Consider the following 18,711-nt stretch of genomic DNA (forward strand, 5'->3'; position numbering starts at 1 on the left):
GAGTATCGGGGACGACTGGTGTAAAGTAGCTATTTAAAACCTGAAGGCAGCGTGGTTCTTATTGAGAGAGATGGGAAATAATAGTCACAAGATTAACTTCCTCATTGATGTGAAAAATGGAGGAAGTAGTTTGCCGTTGAGACCCACAGCACAGGGTTAGAGCAATAGCCTGGAGTAGTGAAAGATTCAATATATCAAATAACAGCATTTATTTTTGTTTAGCAGTACATTTTTCAGTTTAATAAAAATTCCAGTGGTTGAGTTGATACTGATGAGTAAGAACTACTGCTATTTATTTCTATGCCATGCAAACAGAAATCATGTTGGCACCAATCGTCTGTTCAAGATTAAGCCTTCTGAAAAATAATGCATTTGGCTCAGTATTGTGCTCACCATTGTGTATTATTGTTCGGAAAATAGAACATCTTTCTACTTCCGACATCCGATCTCCAAATTGAGCATTCCTCAATAGGTGTCCTTGGCGAGATGCAAAGCATAGCTTCCTTTGGTCTGCATTCATTACAGTGCTACTGTGAAGTTTCTTTGTTTTCCATACTGGCCTTTTATCAACCTTATTTAAATTTGAACAGGCTTGCTCTGGGGATGTATCTAGTAAGCCCTGCATTTAGACATTTCCATCAGGTTTTATGTAAAATTGTTATGATCGTAGAAGGTGTTTTGTGCCATTAATCTGGACTGGATTTAAAAGGACTGCCGCATTTTGCTAACATGCTGTGATTCAGCCACTTGTCTAAAAATTAAATGCCTTTCACTATCAAACTTTTGACAATGTTGATATTTGGCTCTAACTAGATAGTAACATATTCTCTGAAGGAGATACATCAAATATTTTCACAGTTTAGCAGTCTGACTCAAAAGCATTGTTGAAATAGTTACAATTTTTAAATTTGGTGCAGAAAGCTGCTTTTATAATCTTTGATTATTGTGTTGCCATAGTTGTTAATTGTGTACTTTTTTAGCATTGTTTTTAATCCTTTTAGGGCGGCACGGTGGGACAGTGGTTAGCACGACTGCCTCATGGCGCCGAGGATCCGGGTTCGATCCCGGCTCCGGGTCACTGTCCGTGTGGAGTTTGCACATTCTCTCCGTGTCTGCGTGGGTTCATAAGAACATAAGAACTAGGAGCAGGAGTAGGCCATCTGGCCCCTCGAACCTGCTCCACCATTCAGTGAGATCATGGCTGATCTTTTGTGGACTCCGCTCCACTTTCCGGCCCGAACACCATAACCCTTAATCCCTTTATTCTTCAAAAAGCTATCTAACTTTATCTTAAAAACATTTGATGAAGGAGCCTCTACTGCTTCACTGGGCAAGGAATTCCATAGATTCACAACCCTTTGGGTGAAGAAGTTCCTCCTAAACTCAGTCCTAAATCTACTTCCCCTTATTTTGAGGCTATGCCCCCTAGTTCTGCTTTCACCCGCCAGTGGAAACAACCTGCCCGCATCTATCCTATCTATTCCCTTCATAATTTTATATGTTTCTATAAGATCCCCCCCTCATCCTTCTAAATTCCAACGAGTACAGTCCCAGTCTGCTCAACCTCTCCTCGTAATCCAACCCCTTCAGCTCTGGGATTAGCCTAGTGAATCTCCTCTGCACACCCTCCAGTGCCAGTACGTCCTTTCTCAAGTAAGGAGACCAAAACTGAACACAATACTCCAGGTGTGGCCTCACTAACACCTTATACAATTGCAGCATAACCTCCCTAGTCTTAAACTCCATCCCTCTAGCAATGAAGGACAAAATTCCATTTGCCTTCTTAATCATCTGTTGCACCTGTAAACCATCTTTTTGCGACTCATGCACTAACACACCCAGGTCTCCCTGCACAGCAGCATGTTTTAATATACCACCCCCACAAACCAAAAAGATGTGCAGGGTAGGTGGATTGGCCACACAAAATTACCCCTTAATTGGAAAAAATAATTGGATACTCTAAATTTATATTTTAAAAAAGTTTTTGATCTTTTTTCACACCTGAGATTTTGCTTTCTGTTTCAAAATGTTGATTTTTCTTTTTAGGTACATACAGCAACCCGCCTAAGATACAGGAGGATAGAATTTGCACAGACTTCGTGACCCCTGCTGGACAGTGTGTCGATAATTGTGAAGTTGTGAACTTTCAAAACTGTGAAGTAAAGGCAATGTGGTCCTTATCTGTACCAAAATACAAGCACAATTTGCACTGCTCTAGGTATGAAGACAGTAATAGCCTTAATTCTGAAGACTCGGGCATTCCCACATTAGAAATTGGAAATCCAGAACCCATCCATTGTGGTGTGTTAAATGTCAGAACAAACAATGCTGATTCATCCCAAACAACTGGCTTGGCACAAGATAAACTTGGACAAGGTTCAGGTAGTCTCCCACCTGGCATGTGCTCACCAGCTATCCGCATTGAGACTGACAATGCATTGCGAAAATCTTCAACATTTCCTCGATCTGGTTATGATAATGTGAAGCTTTACAGTCCATCAAGCAGAGGAGTAAACAAGGCTGATGATATATCTGTTAGCAGTATTTCAAGCCTCAGCACAGAACTGTCCACAACCTTGTCTGTTAGCAATGAGGATATTCTGGATAGTTTGGTTACCAGTAACTCGAGTGCAATTGTAAATCTGGAGACGGATGAGGCACAGTTCACTGACATCAGTCTAAATTCTTCGAGAGACAGCTACAATCAAGCTGCGAGCCCCTCAGAACAGGAGACCAAATACAAAAAACTGGGCACACTTGCGAGCTTTTTTACCAGGTATGGTCCACTCCAATTAATTTTTTTTTTTTAAACCGTTACTGCTTTTCTGGAAGCAGAGAAGGAGGGGTGGGGCTGGTATGTTTGCTGTGGATATTAATGTGTGTTAACTTAGTTGACCTAAAGGTACTGACTGTTACAGTCTGCGTTGTGAGGGTGTGTCCACAAAGCTGTTTTTTATTCTTCAATAATATACGTAATATACTGACCCGCTTTTGTATTCGTGTTTTATTCTTTCATGGGAGATATGAGTGTCGCTGGCGAGGCCAGCATTTATTTCTCATCCCAAATTCCTCTTGAGAAAGTGCTGGTTAGCTACTACCTGAGCTTCTGCAGTCCGTGTGGGTTAGTCACACCCACAGTGCTGCTAGGAAGGGAGTTTTCAAAAATCTTTTTTATTCATTTACGTAATGTGGGCGTCGCTGGTTAGGCCAGCATTTATTGCCCATCCCTAGTTGACCTTCAGTAGGTGGTAGTGAGTTGCCTTCTTGAACCACTGCAGTCCCTGAGGTGTAGGTACACCCACTGTGCTGTCAGGGAGGGAGTTATCAGAATGTTACCCCAGTGACAGTGAAGGACTGGCGATATATTTCCAAGTCAGGGTGGTGAGTGACTTGGAGGAGAACCTTCAGGTGGTGGGGTTCCCAGGTATCCGCTGCTCGTGTCCTTCTATATGGTAATGGTCGAGGGTTTGGAAGGTGTTGTCAAAGGAACCTTGGCGGGTTACTGTGGTGCATCTTGTAGATGGTGCACACGGCTGCCACTGTTCGGAGGTGGTGGAGGGTTTGAATGTTTGTGAAAGGGGGAGCAATCAAGCGGGCTGCTTTGTCCTGGATGGCGTTGAGCTTCTTGAGTGTTGTTGGAGCTGCACTCATCCAGGCATGTGATGAGTATTCCATTACACTCATGCCTTGTACCTTGTAAATGGTGGACAGGCTTTGGGGGGCCAGGTGGTGAGTTACTCGCCGTAAGATTCCTAGCCTTTGTTCCAGGTTTTTGACCCAGTGACAGTGCAAGAATTGCCACATAGTTCCAAGTGAAGATGATGTGCGGTTTGGAAGGGGGCTCGCAGGTGATGGTGTTCCCATGCATCTGTTGTTCTTGTCCTTCTCTGTGGTAGAGGTTATAGGTTTGGAAGGTGCTGTCCGAGGAGGCTTGGCGAGGTATTGCGCTGCATCTTGAATATGATAGCCGGGGATGCCAGTCAAGTGGGGTTGCTTTGACCAGATGCTGTCAAGCTCCTTGAGTGCTGTTGGAGCTGCACTCATCCATGCAATGGAACATTTTCCAGCACACTCCTGACTTATGCCTGGTAGATGATGGTAAGGCTTTGGGTAATCAGTCACTTGCGGCCGTATTCCCAGCCTCTGGCCTGCTGGTCCAATTAAGTTTCTGGTCAATTGTAACCCATCAGGATTTTTTTTTTTAATGTATTTTTATTCCACAAATGTGAACAGTTTTTTACAAATCAAACCCCCCCCCCCCCCCCCCCCCCAACAGTCAACGGCACCCAACTCCCTGAAATGGATGATAAACAAACCCCAACAATTGTAGAACCCATCATTGTCTGCCCCCCCCCCCCAGGACAAATTTCACCTTTTCCAGAGTCTCAAACTCCACGTCCCCGCATCACGCCGAGGCACAGGGTGGCGATGCTGACCTCCACCCTCCCCAACTCTTCCTCCCACTTCGCTTTAACCCCCTCCATGGACATCCCAACCTCCTCCAAAATCCTCCCCGAAATTGCCGAGATGACCCCCCCCCCCCCTCCAACCCACCGCCTCCAACAACAAGGAGACGGGCACTATTGGGAAGGTCGGAAAGACCTTCCTCAAAGTCCCACACCTGCAGAAACCTGAAACTCCCGTCCTGCGCAAGCCCAGACTTCTCACCCAACTCCTCCAAACTTGCAAATTGTCCTCCCAGAAACCGATCCTTCATTTCCCTCTCTTCCCATCCCCAGAACCTGGTGTCCATCCTCCCCAGCTCAAACCCTCTGATCGGCATACCCCATGACCCAACTCCCAACCTAAAGTGCTGCTTAAACTGCCTTCAGATCTTCAATGTGGCCACCACCACTGGACTGACCGAATATTTCCCTGGGGCCATCAATAGCGGCCCCATTGCCAGCGTCCGGAAGAACCCAGATCCCCTGCAAACACTCGTCTCCATCCTCACCCACAAAGTCCCCTTCCCTCCTTGCACTATTCCTGAATTTTCTCAGCATTTGCCCCCCAGCAATAATATATCAAGTGTGGGAAGCCTAACTCTTCTCTCTCTCTCTCTCTCTCTCTCTCCCCCCCCCCCACCCACCCCGCCTGCAGTTCTCTCTGCAGTATCACCTTCCTAAACCTAGCCACCTTCCCCACCCAAACAAATGTGGAGATCAGCCTGTTCGCACACCTAATAAATGTCTTGGGCCGAAAGACCAGCAGGCATTGAAACAAGAATAAGAATCACGGCAAAACATTCATCTTTACTGCCTGTACCCGGCCCACCAACAACAGAGGGTGATTGTCCCACCTCAGATAATCAGCCTTCACCCTCCCCATCACGCCAGTGAAACTAAACTTCTGAAGCCCTGCACAATCCTGGGCCACCTGCACCCCCAAATTCCTAAAATGAGATGCCGCCAGACGAAATAGCAGCCCCCCACTCCTGAAATATACAGCAACAAGTATTCTGCCTAGAAGAACACACTATGTTCCACCAACGCCGCTCCCCCTCAGTATCCCCTTCCACAACCCCGAGCTCCTCAGCGCAGTGGCCAAGGGCTCTACAGCCAATGCAAACAGAAGAGGGGACATGGGGCATTCCTGCCTCGTAACCCGGTGCAATGCGAAAAACCCCAAGTTCATACTATTTGTGTGCCTGCTCGCCATCGGCTCCTTGTATAGTAGCTGCACCCATGCCACAAATTTAGGCCCAATCCCAAATTTCTTCAACACCGCCATCAAATAACTCCACCCGATCAAATGCCTCCTCTGCACCCAATGCCACCACCATCTCCGTCTCCCTTCCCTCTGCCAGTGAAACCACCATATTCAACAGCCTCCTCACATTCGAGGACAACTGTCTTCCCTTCCCCAATCACCTTTGGAAGGCACCCCTGCAACCATAATGCCAACACCTTTGCCAATATCTTGGTGTCTACATTCAGCAGAGATTTGGGCCTATACGACCCACACTTCCCCGGATCCTTGTCCTTCTTAAGCGACAATGAGATGGAGGCCTGCCCTATCATTTGCAGCAAGACACCACTGTCCATCTTGGCCTCAAACATTCCCACAATCAACAGCGTCATCCTATCCTTAAATCTTGTATAAAATATGACCGGGAGCCTGTCGGGGCCCCACCGCCTTGTCTGCCCGCATCCTCCCAATTGCCTCCTTCACCTCCTCCACCCCCACCGGCTGCTCCAACCCTGCCCTCGCCCCTAACCTTGGCTGCACTAGCCCACCCAAAAACTCCCGCTCCTCTGGCACAAGTCCCTATAGAACTCCTCGAACACCTTATTATTCTGTTCCGGAGCCCCTACCAATTCCCCTGTCTTGTCCCGCACCTGAAGTATCTACCTCGCCGCAGCCTCTCTACGGAACTGACCTGCCAACGTAAGCCCTGTCCTCTTCCCATACTCATAAACAGCTCCCTCGCCCTTCTCAACTGGCGCACCGCTGTCCCCATGGACAATAGGTTAAACCTCCCAGCAACTCCTTCCTCTTTGCCACAAGACTGGGGTCTGGGGCCCCCGCGTACCTCCCATCCACCTACAAAATCTCCTCTATCAGTCATTGGCGTTTCTCCCTCTCCTCCTTATCCACTTAGCCTTAAACAAGGTCGCTTCCCCCCTCAAACATCACCTTCAGAGCCTCCCTGACTACCGACCTTCTGACCTCCCCTGGACAACTAAACCTACACAGTCCCCAATCACCTTCCATATATTGTCACAGAAGCTCCGATCCGCTGATAGCCCCACATCCATTCTCCTGCCCGGCCTCTGGGCTTCCCTCTTCTCCAATACCATATCTATCCAATGTGGTGCGTGATCTGAGATCACAATTGGCGTGTACTCCGACCTCTTAACTCTGGCTAACAATGCCTTTCCCACCACAAAAAGTCGATCCAAGAAAACACCTTGTGCACCGGGGAGAAAAGCGAATACTCCCGATCCCTTGGGTGTAAATATCGCCACAGGTCTGCACCCCCCATCTCCCTCATAAGCCCTGCCATTCCCCCCCCCCTCCCTCCCTCCCTCGACTGGGTCAGCGAGCGTGGCCGGGACATGTCCACCCTCAGTTCCAGCACGATGTTCAAATCTCTACTATCAGCACATGGGTATCCAGATCTGGGATGGCACCCAACGCTCCCTTCACGAACCCCGCATCATCCCAATTGGGGCCAGATACACTTAACCAGCGCCACCGACCTCTCCTCCAATGCATCCGTCGCTATCACGTACCTGAACCCCCAGTCAGCCACCGCCTTCTCCACCTGAAACCTCACCCTCTTGCCTACCAAGATCGCAACTGCCCCGAGCCCTACTATCAAACCCCAAATGAAACACCTGACTCACCCACCTCTTCCTCAGCCTCACCTGGTTCCTCACCCTCAAAGGGGTCTCCTGCAAAATCACCACATCAGCTTTTAAACTCTTCAAGTGCACAAAAACTCTTGCTTTCTTCACCTGACGTTCCACGTCACCATTGTGACAGGGGGAGGGTGGGGTCTCACCCCCGCCCCACTCCAACTCCTCCTATCCGCATCACTATTACCCCAGGGCCTGCCCATCCGACCAGCCTGCCCCATCCTTTTGTTACCGTTGAACCCTTCTTTTCCCCCCATCCACACCTTCCCCCACCATTCACAACTCTCAGATCCATCGCAACCTGCTTGACCAGACTCCAATGACCGCTGCCCCTCCCCCATCACACTCCCATTCGCTAGCCAACCTACGTTTGCGAGTGCACTGACCTCCTCCTCAGTAACCTTGCCCCACGTGCCCAGAACCCATCTCCCTTAAACCAAGAAACCATACAGAACACCACCCATAAGGAAAGAAACCCAAAACCCAGAACACATAAGACCATAAGACATAGGAGTGGAAGTAAGGCCATTCGGCCCATCGAGTCCACTCCACCATTCAATCATGGCTGATTTCAACACCATTTACCCGCTCTCTCTCCATAGCCCTTAATTCCTCGAGAAATCAAGAATTTATCAACTTCTGTCTTAAAGACACTCAACGTCCCGGCCTCCACCCTCTGTGGCAATGAATTCCACAGACCCACCACTCTCTGGCTGAAGAAATTTCTCCTCATCTCTGTTCTAAAGTGACTCCCTTTTATTCTAAGGCTGTGCCCCCGGGTCCTAGTCTCCCCTGCTAATGGAAACAACTTCCCTACGTCCACCCTATCTAAGCCATTCATTATCTTGTAAGTTTCTATTAGATCTCCCCTCAACCTCCTAAACTCCAATGAATATAATCCCAGGATCCTCAGACGTTCATCGTATGTTAGGCCTACCATTCCTGAGATCATCCATGTGAATCTCCGCTGGACCCGCTCCAGTGCCAGTATGTCCTTCCTGAGGTGTGGGGCCCAAAATTGCTCACAGTATTCTAAATGGGGCCTAACTAATGCTTTATAAAGCTTCAGAAGTATATCCCTGCTTTTATATACCAAGCCTCTTGAGATAAATGACAACATTGCATTTGCTTTCTTAATTACGGACTCAACCTGCAAGTTTACCTTTAGAGAATCCTGGACTAGGACTCCCAAGTCCCTTTGCACATCAGCATTATGAATTTTGTCACCGTTTAGAAAATAGTCCATGCCTCTATTCTTTTTTCCAAAGTGCAAGACCTCGCACTTGCCCACGTTGAATTTCATCAGCCATTTCTTGGACCACTCTCCTAAACTGTCTAAATCTTTCTGCAGCCTCCCCACCTCCTCCATACTACCTGCCCCTCCACCTATCTTTGGATCATCGGCAAACTTAGCCAGAATGCCCCCAGTCCCGTCATCTAGATCGTTAATATATAAAGAGAACAGCTGTGGCCCCAACACTGAACCCTGCGGGACACCACTCGTCACCGGTTGCCATTCCGAAAAAGAACCTTTTATCCCAACTCTCTGCCTTCTGCCTGACAGCCAATCGTCAATCCATGTTAGTACCTTGCCTCGAATACCATGGGCCCTTATTTTACTCAGCAGTCTCCCGTGAGGCACCTTATCAAAAGCCTTTTGGAAGTCAAGATAGCTAACATCCATTGGCTCTCCTTGGTCTAACCTATTTGTTATCTCTTCAAAGAACACTAACAGGTTTGTCAGGCATGACCTCCCCTTACTAAATCCATGCTGACTTGTCCTAATCCGACCCTGCACTTCCAAGAATTTAGAAATCTCATCCTTAACAATGGATTCTAGAATCTTGCCAACAACCGAGGTTAGGCTAATTGGCCTATAATTTTCCATCTTTTTCCTTGTTCCCTTCTTGAACAGGGGGGTTACAACAGCAATTTTCCAATCCTCTGGGACTTTCCCTGACTTCAGTGACCTTTGAAAGATCATAACTAACGCCTCCACTATTTCTTCAGCTATCCCCTTTAGAACTCTAGGATGTAGCCCATCTGGGCCTGGAGATTTATCAATTTTTAGACCTCTTAGTTTCTCTAGCACTTTCTCCTTTGTGATGACTACCATATTCAACTCTGCCCCTTGACTCTCCTGAATTGTTGGGATATTACTCATGTCTTCTACTGTGAAGACTGACGCAAAGTACTTATTTAGTTCCTCAGCTATTTCCTTGTCTCCCATCACTAGATTACCAGCATCATTTTGGAGCGGCCCAATGTCTACTTTTGCCTCCCGTTTGTTTTTAATGTATTTAAAGAAACTTTTACTATCATTCCTAATGTTACTGGCTCGCCTACCTTCATATTTGATCCTCTCTTTCCTTATTTCTCTCTTTGTTATCCTCTGTTTGTTTTTGTAGCCTTCCCAATCTTCTGACTTCCCACTACTCTTTGCCACATTATAGGCTTTCTCTTTTGCTTTGATGCATTCCCTAATTTCCTTTGTCAGCCATGGCTGCCTAATCCCCCCTCTGATGACCTTTCTTTTATTTGTGATGAACCTCTGTACTGTGTCCTCAATTACTCCCAGAAACTCTTGCCATTGCTGTTCTACTGTCTTTCCCACTAGGCTCTGCACCCAGACGATTTTTGTCAGTTCCTCCCTCATGCCCCTGTAGTTACCTTTATTTAACTGTAACACCTATACATCTGATTCTACCTTCTTTCTTTCGAATTGGAGATTGAATTCTACCATATTATGATCACTGCCTCCTAAGTGTTCCCTTACTTTAAGATCTTTAATCAAGTCTGGCTCATTACATAACACTAAGTCCAGAATGGCCTGTTCCCTCGTGGGCTCCATCACAAGCTGTTCCAAAAAGCCCTCCTGTAAACATTCAATGAATTCCTTTTCCTTGGGTCCACTGGCAGCATTATTTACCCAGTCCACCTGCATATTGAAGTCCCCCATGATCACTGTGACCTTGCCTTTCTGACATGCACTTTCTATTTCGTGGTGCATTTTGTGCCCCCGGTCCTGACCACTGTTAGGAGGCCTGTACATAACTCCCATTATGGTTTTTTTGCCTTTGTGGTTCCTCAACTCTACCCACACAGACTCCACATCATCTGACCCTATGTCGTTTAGTGCTATTGATTTAATTTAATTCCTAATTAACAAGGCAATCCCGCCCCCTCTGCCCACCTCTCTGTCTTTTTGATAGGTTGTGAATCCCTGGATGTTTAAATGCCAGTCCTGAACCCCCTGCAACCACGTATCTGTGATGCCTACCACATCATACCTGCCAGTCACAATCTGGGCCACAAGCTCATCTACCTTGTTCCGTACACTGCGCGCATTTAAATATAGCACCTTTAATTCTCTATTAACCGTCCCTTTTTGTTTTCTTAGTGTGGTGGACCTTGGTTTACTGAGCCTTTCCATACACTGTGTCATATTTTGTGGGATTGGGACTATCGTAACCTCTCCTGAGTTTTGTCTTTTCGTGCTTTTTTGTATTCCTAAGCTGATTACTTCACCTCTTGGTTCCCTGACTTCCCCCCCCCCCCCCAATCTCTAGTTTAAAGTCCTATTGACCACCCTATTTACTCTTTTCGCCAGAACACTGATCCCAGCTCGGTTCAGGTGGAGACCATCCCAACGGTATAGGTCCCCCCTGTCCCAAAACTGATGCCAGTGTCCCATGAAAAGGAACCCCTCTTTCCCACACCACTCTTTCAGCCACGTGTTAACTTCCCTTATTCTTGCCTTCCTATGCCAATTTGCACGTGGCTCGGGCAGTAATCCGGAGATTATGACCCTTGAGGACCTGATTTTTAATTTGAATCCTAGCTCTTTATAATCTCTAAACAGGTCCTCTTTTCTAGACTTGCCTATGTTGTTGGTACCGACATGGACCACAACAACTGGATCCTCCCCCTCCCTCCAGTATCCTTTCAAGCCAGTCAGAGATGTCCCGCACCCTAGCACTGGGCAGGCAACATACCATGCGGGACTCTTTATCCTGCTCACAAAGGATACTATCTATCCCCCTGATAATAGAATCCCCTACAACTACAACTTGCCTATTTACTCCCTCCCCTTGAATGGCCTGCTGAACCATCATCCTTCCTGCAGCCCTGTTCGCCATCCACACAGGGAGCAAGTGCCTCATACCTGTTGGACAGGGTCAAGGGCTGAGGCTCCTGAGTTCCTGACTGCTGGTTCCCTTTACCTGCCTGACTTGCAGTCTCACCCTGCTGTTCCTGGCCACGGACAGGATTTAAACTACTTACTCTGACAGGTGTGACTGCCTCCTGAAACACAGTGTCCAGGTAAGTCTCCCCCTCCCGGGTGTGCCTCAGTGTTTGAAGCTCAGACTCCAGCTCATCAACTCTGAGCTGGAGCTCTTCGAGCAGCCAACACTTACTGCAGATGTGGTCGCTGCAGCTTGCAATGGGATCTGCCAGCTCCCACATCAAGCAGCTCAAGCACATCACCTGACCAGCCATCACTAATTAATTAATTAGTTTAATTTAAGTTTACGAGTTTAGCTGCGTTTTTTTAAAATTTGGGGCAGATTTGCTATCAACCAATCAGATCACAGCTTCCCTCTGACGTCATTTTTGGGGGGGAAAACTGGAAAACTAAGTTACCGTTAGGTTTTTATACTCACAGAGACTGCTCCTCCTCCTCCGAACGGCTCCCAAAATTAGGCCCGGAGAAAGAGAGAGAACAAAACAGTCGGGGAAAAAGCACCTTCTCCCACTCTTCACCGAATTACCTCACTGCACCAAATTACCAAATTCTCACTCTGTCTGTGTCTCACTCACTCAGGCTGTGTCTCCTTGACCAGCGCAATGCTTACATGTAAACAAGCTGCCCCCATTTAAGAAACAGAAAACAAAACCCCAATCAAGTAGAAAATCCTCCATAAGAAAAACACAATCCTGGTCCCCACAAACCAAGTCTAAATTCCAACTCACATCTCAGTACCAGTCCTTCAGCCTTAACAACACCCCTCCCGTCTCAAAAAGTCCCTCTAATTGTGGGTCACCCTCAACTTCGCAAGGTAGACCACTACAAATCTCTGAGGCCTTGACAGAAATCTTTGGATCCTCGCTGTCTTCAGGGGATGTCCCGGAGTACTGGAGAATAGCCAATGTTGTTCCTCTGTTTAAGAAGGGTAGCAAGGATAATCCCGGGAACTACAGGCCGGTGAGCCTTACGTCAGTGGTAGGGAAATTACTGGAGAGAATTCTTAGAGACAGGATCTACTCCCATTTGGAAGCAAATGGACGTATTAGTGAGAGGCAGCACGGTTTTGTGAAGGGGAGGTCGTGTCTCACTAACTTGATAGAGTTTTTCGAGGAGGTCACTAAGATGATTGATGCAGGTAGGGCAGTAGATGTTGTCTATATGGACTTCAGTAAGGCCTTTGACAAGGTCCCTCATGGTAGACTAGTACAAAAGGTGAAGTCACACGGGATCAGGGGTGAACTGGCAAGGTGGATACAGAACTAGCTAGGCCATAGAAGGCAGAGGGTAGCAATGGAGGGATGCTTTTCTAATTGGAGGGCTGTGACCAGTGGTGTTCCACAGGGATCAGTGCTGGGACCTTTGCTCTTTGTAGTATATATAAATGATTTGGAGGAAAATGTAACTGGTCTGATTAGTAAGTTTGCAGACGACACAAAGGTTGGTGGAATTGCGGATAGCGATGAGGACTGTCTGAGGATACAGCAGGATTTAGATTGTCTGGAGACTTGGGTGGAGAGATGGCAGATGGAGTTTAATCTGGACAAATGTGAGGTAATGCATTTTGGAAGGTCTAATGCAGGTAGGGAATATACAGTGAATGGTAAAACCCTCAAGAGCATTGAAAGTCAAAGAGATCTAGGAGTACAGGTCCACAGGTCATTGAAAGGGGCAACACAGGTGGAGAAGGTAGTCAAGAAGGCATACGGCATGCTTGCCTTCATTGGCCGGGGCATTGAGTATAAGAATTGGCAAGTCATGTTGCAGCTGTATAGAACCTTAGTTAGGCCACACTTGGAGTATAGTGTTCAATTCTGGTCGCCACACTACCAGAAGGATGTGGAGGCTTTAGAGAGGGTGCAGAAGAGATTTACCAGAATGTTGCCTGGTATGGAGGGCATAAGCTATGAGGAGCGGTTGAATAAACTCGGTTTGTTCTCACTGGAACGAAGGAGGTTGAGGGGCGACCTGATAGAGGTATACAAAATTATGAGGGGCATAGACAGAGTGGATAGTCAGAGGCTTTTCCCCGGGGTAGAGGGGTCAATTACTAGGGGGCATAGGTTTAAGGTGAGAGGGGCAAGGTTTAGAGTAGATGTACGAGGCAAGTTTTTTATGCAGAGGGTAGTGGGTACCTGGAACTCGCTACCGGAGGAGGTAGTGGAAGCAGGGACGATAGGGACATTTAAGGGGCATCTTGACAAATATATGAATAGGATGGGAATAGAAGGATACGGACCCAGGAAGTGTAGAAGATTGTAGTTTAGTCGGGCAGTATGGTCGGCACGGGCTTGGAGGGCCGAAGGGCCTGTTCCTGTGCTGTACATTTCTTTGTTCTTTGTTCTTTGCTGTCATACAATGCCACCTGCCGTGTCGCCAGCTCTGCCGTCAGGTCTTGGTATATTCGTATACCAATTCCTTCTCACTTCACATCTCGTCTCTGCTTCGCCCAGCTCAAAACCTTCTCCTTCACGGGGCAGCTGTGGAAGCAGACTATATCCACCCTTGGCGGCTCATTCGCTTTAGGCTTCGGCCTGAGTGACCGATGTGCCCTGCCCAACTCGTATCAAAAGGGTTCTTCCCCCTCCCCCGCCAACACCGCAGACATCTTCGCAAAGTACTCAGTCGGCCGCAGGCCCTCCACCTCCTTGGGCAGGTCCACGACTCTCGGGTTTTGCCTCCTCGAACTGTTCTCCAGGTCCTCCGACTTAGATCTGATCTCTTTGTTGACCTCTGACACCCACCGCAGCTCCTCACCCATAGAGGTAAACTGGTCGCTGTGTTGCATACATGTCACCACCAGATGTCCCAACCCCGGATGTTGAAGGTGGGATATTTGAATGATGGCAATGTTTTTCAATGTCAAAGAGAAATTCTCTCATTGGAGATGGCCATTGCCTGGCAATTGTGTGGCACAAATGTTATTGAGATAATGTGTTCCAATGTTTTGCCCCAGCAGTGATGAAGTGGCGATATATGTCCAAGTCAGTATGGATGGAGCTGGTAGTGTTTCTGTGCACCTGCGACACCTAGATGGGAGAAAGAGGTTTTGGAGCTACTGCTAAAGAAGCCTTGTTGAGTTTCTGTTGTGCACACTGCACTCACAATAAGATTAGTGGATGAGGTGCTGATCACAGACTATTATGATGTTGACCGTCAGTATTGTTGCAGTGTTAAGATCCCAGTTAATGTTATAACTGGGCGAGAAGATCTCAATGGAATCCTGGCTCAAAAGACGTTTTACGTTATTTTTAAAAAATAAAACATGGAGGAATGTTTACCAATAAAAATCTAACAAGAAAAATATATTTATTAAACATGTAAAGTTGATTATTATACAGTATTCTTTTACTCTCCCCTTATCTCAACAAATACACATAGATTTAAAGATTAATAGGGATTACCAAGTACATATTAAACTGCAATGGTTTTATTAACACAAAAAAATCCCTTTTAAGCACACAAGATGACTGTGGTCAGATACAGTTAGGGGCTGTGGATTTCTCCTCCGAATCTGCCCAGAAGAATGTCACATGAGATTTTCCAAACTCCACTCCCAAAAACATGCTTTAAATTCTTCTCTCGTAATGTTTACCCTTGGTTTGCATTCCAAAATCCAGTCCAGGTTTTACAAATGACACTTTCAAACAAAGCTTCTGCTCCACTTTTAACAGGGAATCCAGTCCAGGAATGTGCACTGACTGCTGTGCAAACTGTACAGCTTCTTTAACTCTTAACTCTTAACTCTCAAACTGTATTCAAATGACACCAAACATTTCATCTACCTTTGAAGTCTGCTGTTCCACTTTAAATCCAGTTACTGCGATTGTCTCTTTAACTCAGACGCATTGTTTACTCTTCCTAGAATTCTTCTGAATAATACATTGGTCTCTGTTCTCTTAACTTTAGTCATCTTCAGACATTCGTTCTGTCCCAGTTCCCTGGTAACCTGGACTGTTACTTGTACCGTCTGCCTCTTTGCAGTTCCCATCCTGTCCAGTGTTCCTGCTTCTGGAGTTGAGAGCTGTTCACTACCAAGATCCTGTCTCCAATTGCTCTCCGATTACCTGGTCTAAAATGTAAACATTTTTTTAAAAAAAAAACTTTTTTTTACCTTTTACCTACAAGCCTCTCCAGTTGCTTGGGCGCACCCAAGTGCTTATGCCTTTATTTAGTTTTCACGCCATAACCCTCTCTTAAGCACAATACAAACACAGTTGGAACTTAACCAACCCCCGCACATGCAAACATCTTTGTCCAGCCTGAATTTAACTATAGGTTTTATCCTTCCAGGCACAGAAACATTAAATTAAACACACTTAACTATACCTTTATTTCTAATGTTTACCAATACAAACCTAATTCACTTAAAGCTACCTTTGCTTTCCTAACAGCAGCTACTCCTTTCCAAGAGGAGAATATTCTGCTGCACTCCTGACTTATCGTCCATGTTCCCTCTACTTTTTCTTCATTGTGTGCAGCCCCTTTATGATGCTGTGCGGCCACGTTTGTGCACAGGTTAAAGAGAGTGTTGCTTCTGCATGGCCCTTTGGTTTCATTGTGGGGTACAATGTGAATTGCTGGATAAAAGCAAATTGCTGCGGATGCTGGAATCTGAAACGAAAGAGAAAATGCTGGAAAATCTCAGCAAGTCTGGCAGCATCTGTAGGGAGAGAAGAGCTAACGTTTCGAGTCCGGTGACTCTTTGACAAAGATGCTGCCAGACTTGCTGAGATTTTCCAGCATTTTCTCTTTCGATTGTGAATTGCTGAATGGTTGACCAGTTTAGAGAGAGCATTTCTTCTCTTTCGATTGTGAATTGCTGAATGGTTGACCAGTTTAGAGAGAGCATTTCATATGCCTTATAGAATACCCACATTCTAGCGCAGCTTTAACTTCTATAGCATTACTGTGGATAGTCCGGTAGAGTTTCTGGTTGGTGTTGCCCCCTCGCCCTGGTTGTTGGTGGTGGGAATAACTGTATCATTAAATATGAAGGCAAATGCTTGGGTTGCTTGTTGTTGAAGATTGCCATTGCCTTCCACTTGTGTGGTTCAAATGTGACTTGCCATTTGTCAGCCCAGGCCTGGATGTTGGCCAAGTCTTGCTGCATACAGGCATGGACGGTTTCAATATCTGAGGAATTATGATGTGTACAATGCGCAGCTCTAATCAGCAAATAGCTTCACTTCTGACCTTGAAGGGAATGTTATTGGTGAAGCAGTGGAAAATGGTTGGGCCCAGGGCACTGCTCTGATGAACTCCTGTGGCAGTGTCCTGGGTCTGAAATGAATGGCCTCCGACAATCAAAATCTATGCTGGGTATCGCTCCAAAATGCCAGAAGTTCACAGCTCTTTAAATTAATTTTTTTCTTGTCGCGGTCTTAAATGGCTGCCCCCTTATTCCGACAGCTCTAGTTCTAGACTCTGCTGTGACGGAAATCATCCTCCCATTATCTACTCCGTCACGTTCCTTAAGAATTTTCACTCTTCTGAATTCCAGAGAATATCAACCAAGAACATGCTGCTTTTGTTCTTTATCATGCATGTAATCCTTTGTTGCTTTCTTAGAGTTGGATTAGGTATGATGTTGTTTCAGTGTTAGGAGTTCGTAGCAACACCAGTATGCAGAGGAATAACGTAACCCAACGTGCTTCTTAGCAGTAGCTTTCAAGTTCCTAAATGTCTGTAAGGTTCAGTTTGCAACCATCTCGCCTCCTGATTCATGAGATCATGGGTTAAAATTTCACTTTACCATGTTGTTGCATTTTCAGAGGTTTTATATTTCAGTAACGCATTATACCGAAGCATAATTTGGATATTGTGGTTAAGATGGACGTTAACAGGTTTTTTTGTTGTTGTTTTTTCGTTTTTTGGGGTTTTTTCCTCTTCTATATATGTATATATATATTATTCTGTGTATATAACTGTAAATATACTTTGTTCAAAAACCCAATAAAAAAACATTTAAAAAAAGAAAAGATGGACATTAAAGATTGCACAGTAATATTTGAAGAAGATGTAGAAATGTTCCTGGTATCCTGGTCAGCATTGTCCCCTCAATGGAGTGCTGCTACTCCATTTGGGCCTTTGCACAAAATGGCTGCATGTCCCATCTCAAAGCAGTGATTGCTTGAGATACTTTGCAACACTAAAGGTAGTATAAAACTCTCTGATGGCAGATGTAATTGATGATTCCCTCTCTTCCCCACCCAATCGGGGTCAGGTCTGGCTGAAGTAATTTTTCATAAATGTGAAGTTTATACATTTTTCTCTCTACAGATTGGAGGATATTTTATTTATAATGCACCCAAATTCTCATGATATAACTAGTTACCTAAAAGCTGCTACATATTAAATGGTATATTAACCAGTGTATACATTATGTGAAGTAATATGCCAGCTGTGAACTTCGCTCTTGGGAGCAAAGATCTTGAGTGCAGCCACAGGACCTGTTCCAAAAAAAGTTGCATTGGAACTGCCATGTTTTGAGGCTATCCCAATTGGCAGCAGTGTGAGAGCAAACTGAAGCTTACAAGGAATCCTCTTGGACTACCATGGTGTTGCATTTGGGCTGCAAACTAGATTTATTTCAGGCTGAAATTCAAATGGTTCCATAAAGCAGCAACACTTTTAAGTGCATATATGGGACAACACGGTAACACAGTGGTTAGCACTGTGGTTTCACAGTGCCAGGGTCCCAGGTTCGATTCCCGGCTGGCTCACTGTCTGTGCGGAGTCTTCACGTTCTCCCCGTGTCTGCGTGGTGTCCCTCCGAGTGCTCCGTTTTCCTCCCACTATCCCGAAAGACGTGCTGTTAGGTCATTTGGACATTCTGAATGCTCCCTCTGTGCACCCGAACAGGCGCCGGAATGAGGCGACCAGTGGCTTTTCACTGTAACTTCAATGTAAGTCTACTTGTGACAATAAAGATTATTATTATATTCATACAACTGCTGTTTAAACTATATTGTCACATATCTATGCACTGCAAAATTTGGCATATTTGTTTAACTGCCTTGAACGTGTTATCTTTGTGCCACAGTTTCCTCTTTCAGAGCATGCGGCCAGCACATGTGCTTTATTTTGCAATGACATTCTCTA

General features: G+C 46.0%; 1 protein-coding gene across 1 annotated transcript in view; it reads left to right on the top strand.

Annotated features, from left to right (window-relative positions):
* Positions 1-2,050: 2,050 nt before the first annotated feature.
* Positions 2,051-18,711, top strand: part of LOC140408405 (TBC1 domain family member 14-like) — an 88,102-nt gene continuing 71,441 nt past the window's right edge. The window contains exon 1 of the mRNA XM_072495558.1: positions 2,051-2,776. Coding sequence (XP_072351659.1) covers positions 2,169-2,776 — 608 coding nt within the window. The 5' untranslated portion in view covers positions 2,051-2,168. The remainder of the gene's footprint in view (positions 2,777-18,711) is intronic.

The sequence above is a fragment of the Scyliorhinus torazame genome, chromosome 3 (genome assembly GCF_047496885.1).
Source record: "Scyliorhinus torazame isolate Kashiwa2021f chromosome 3, sScyTor2.1, whole genome shotgun sequence".
Lineage (NCBI taxonomy): Eukaryota > Metazoa > Chordata > Chondrichthyes > Carcharhiniformes > Scyliorhinidae > Scyliorhinus > Scyliorhinus torazame.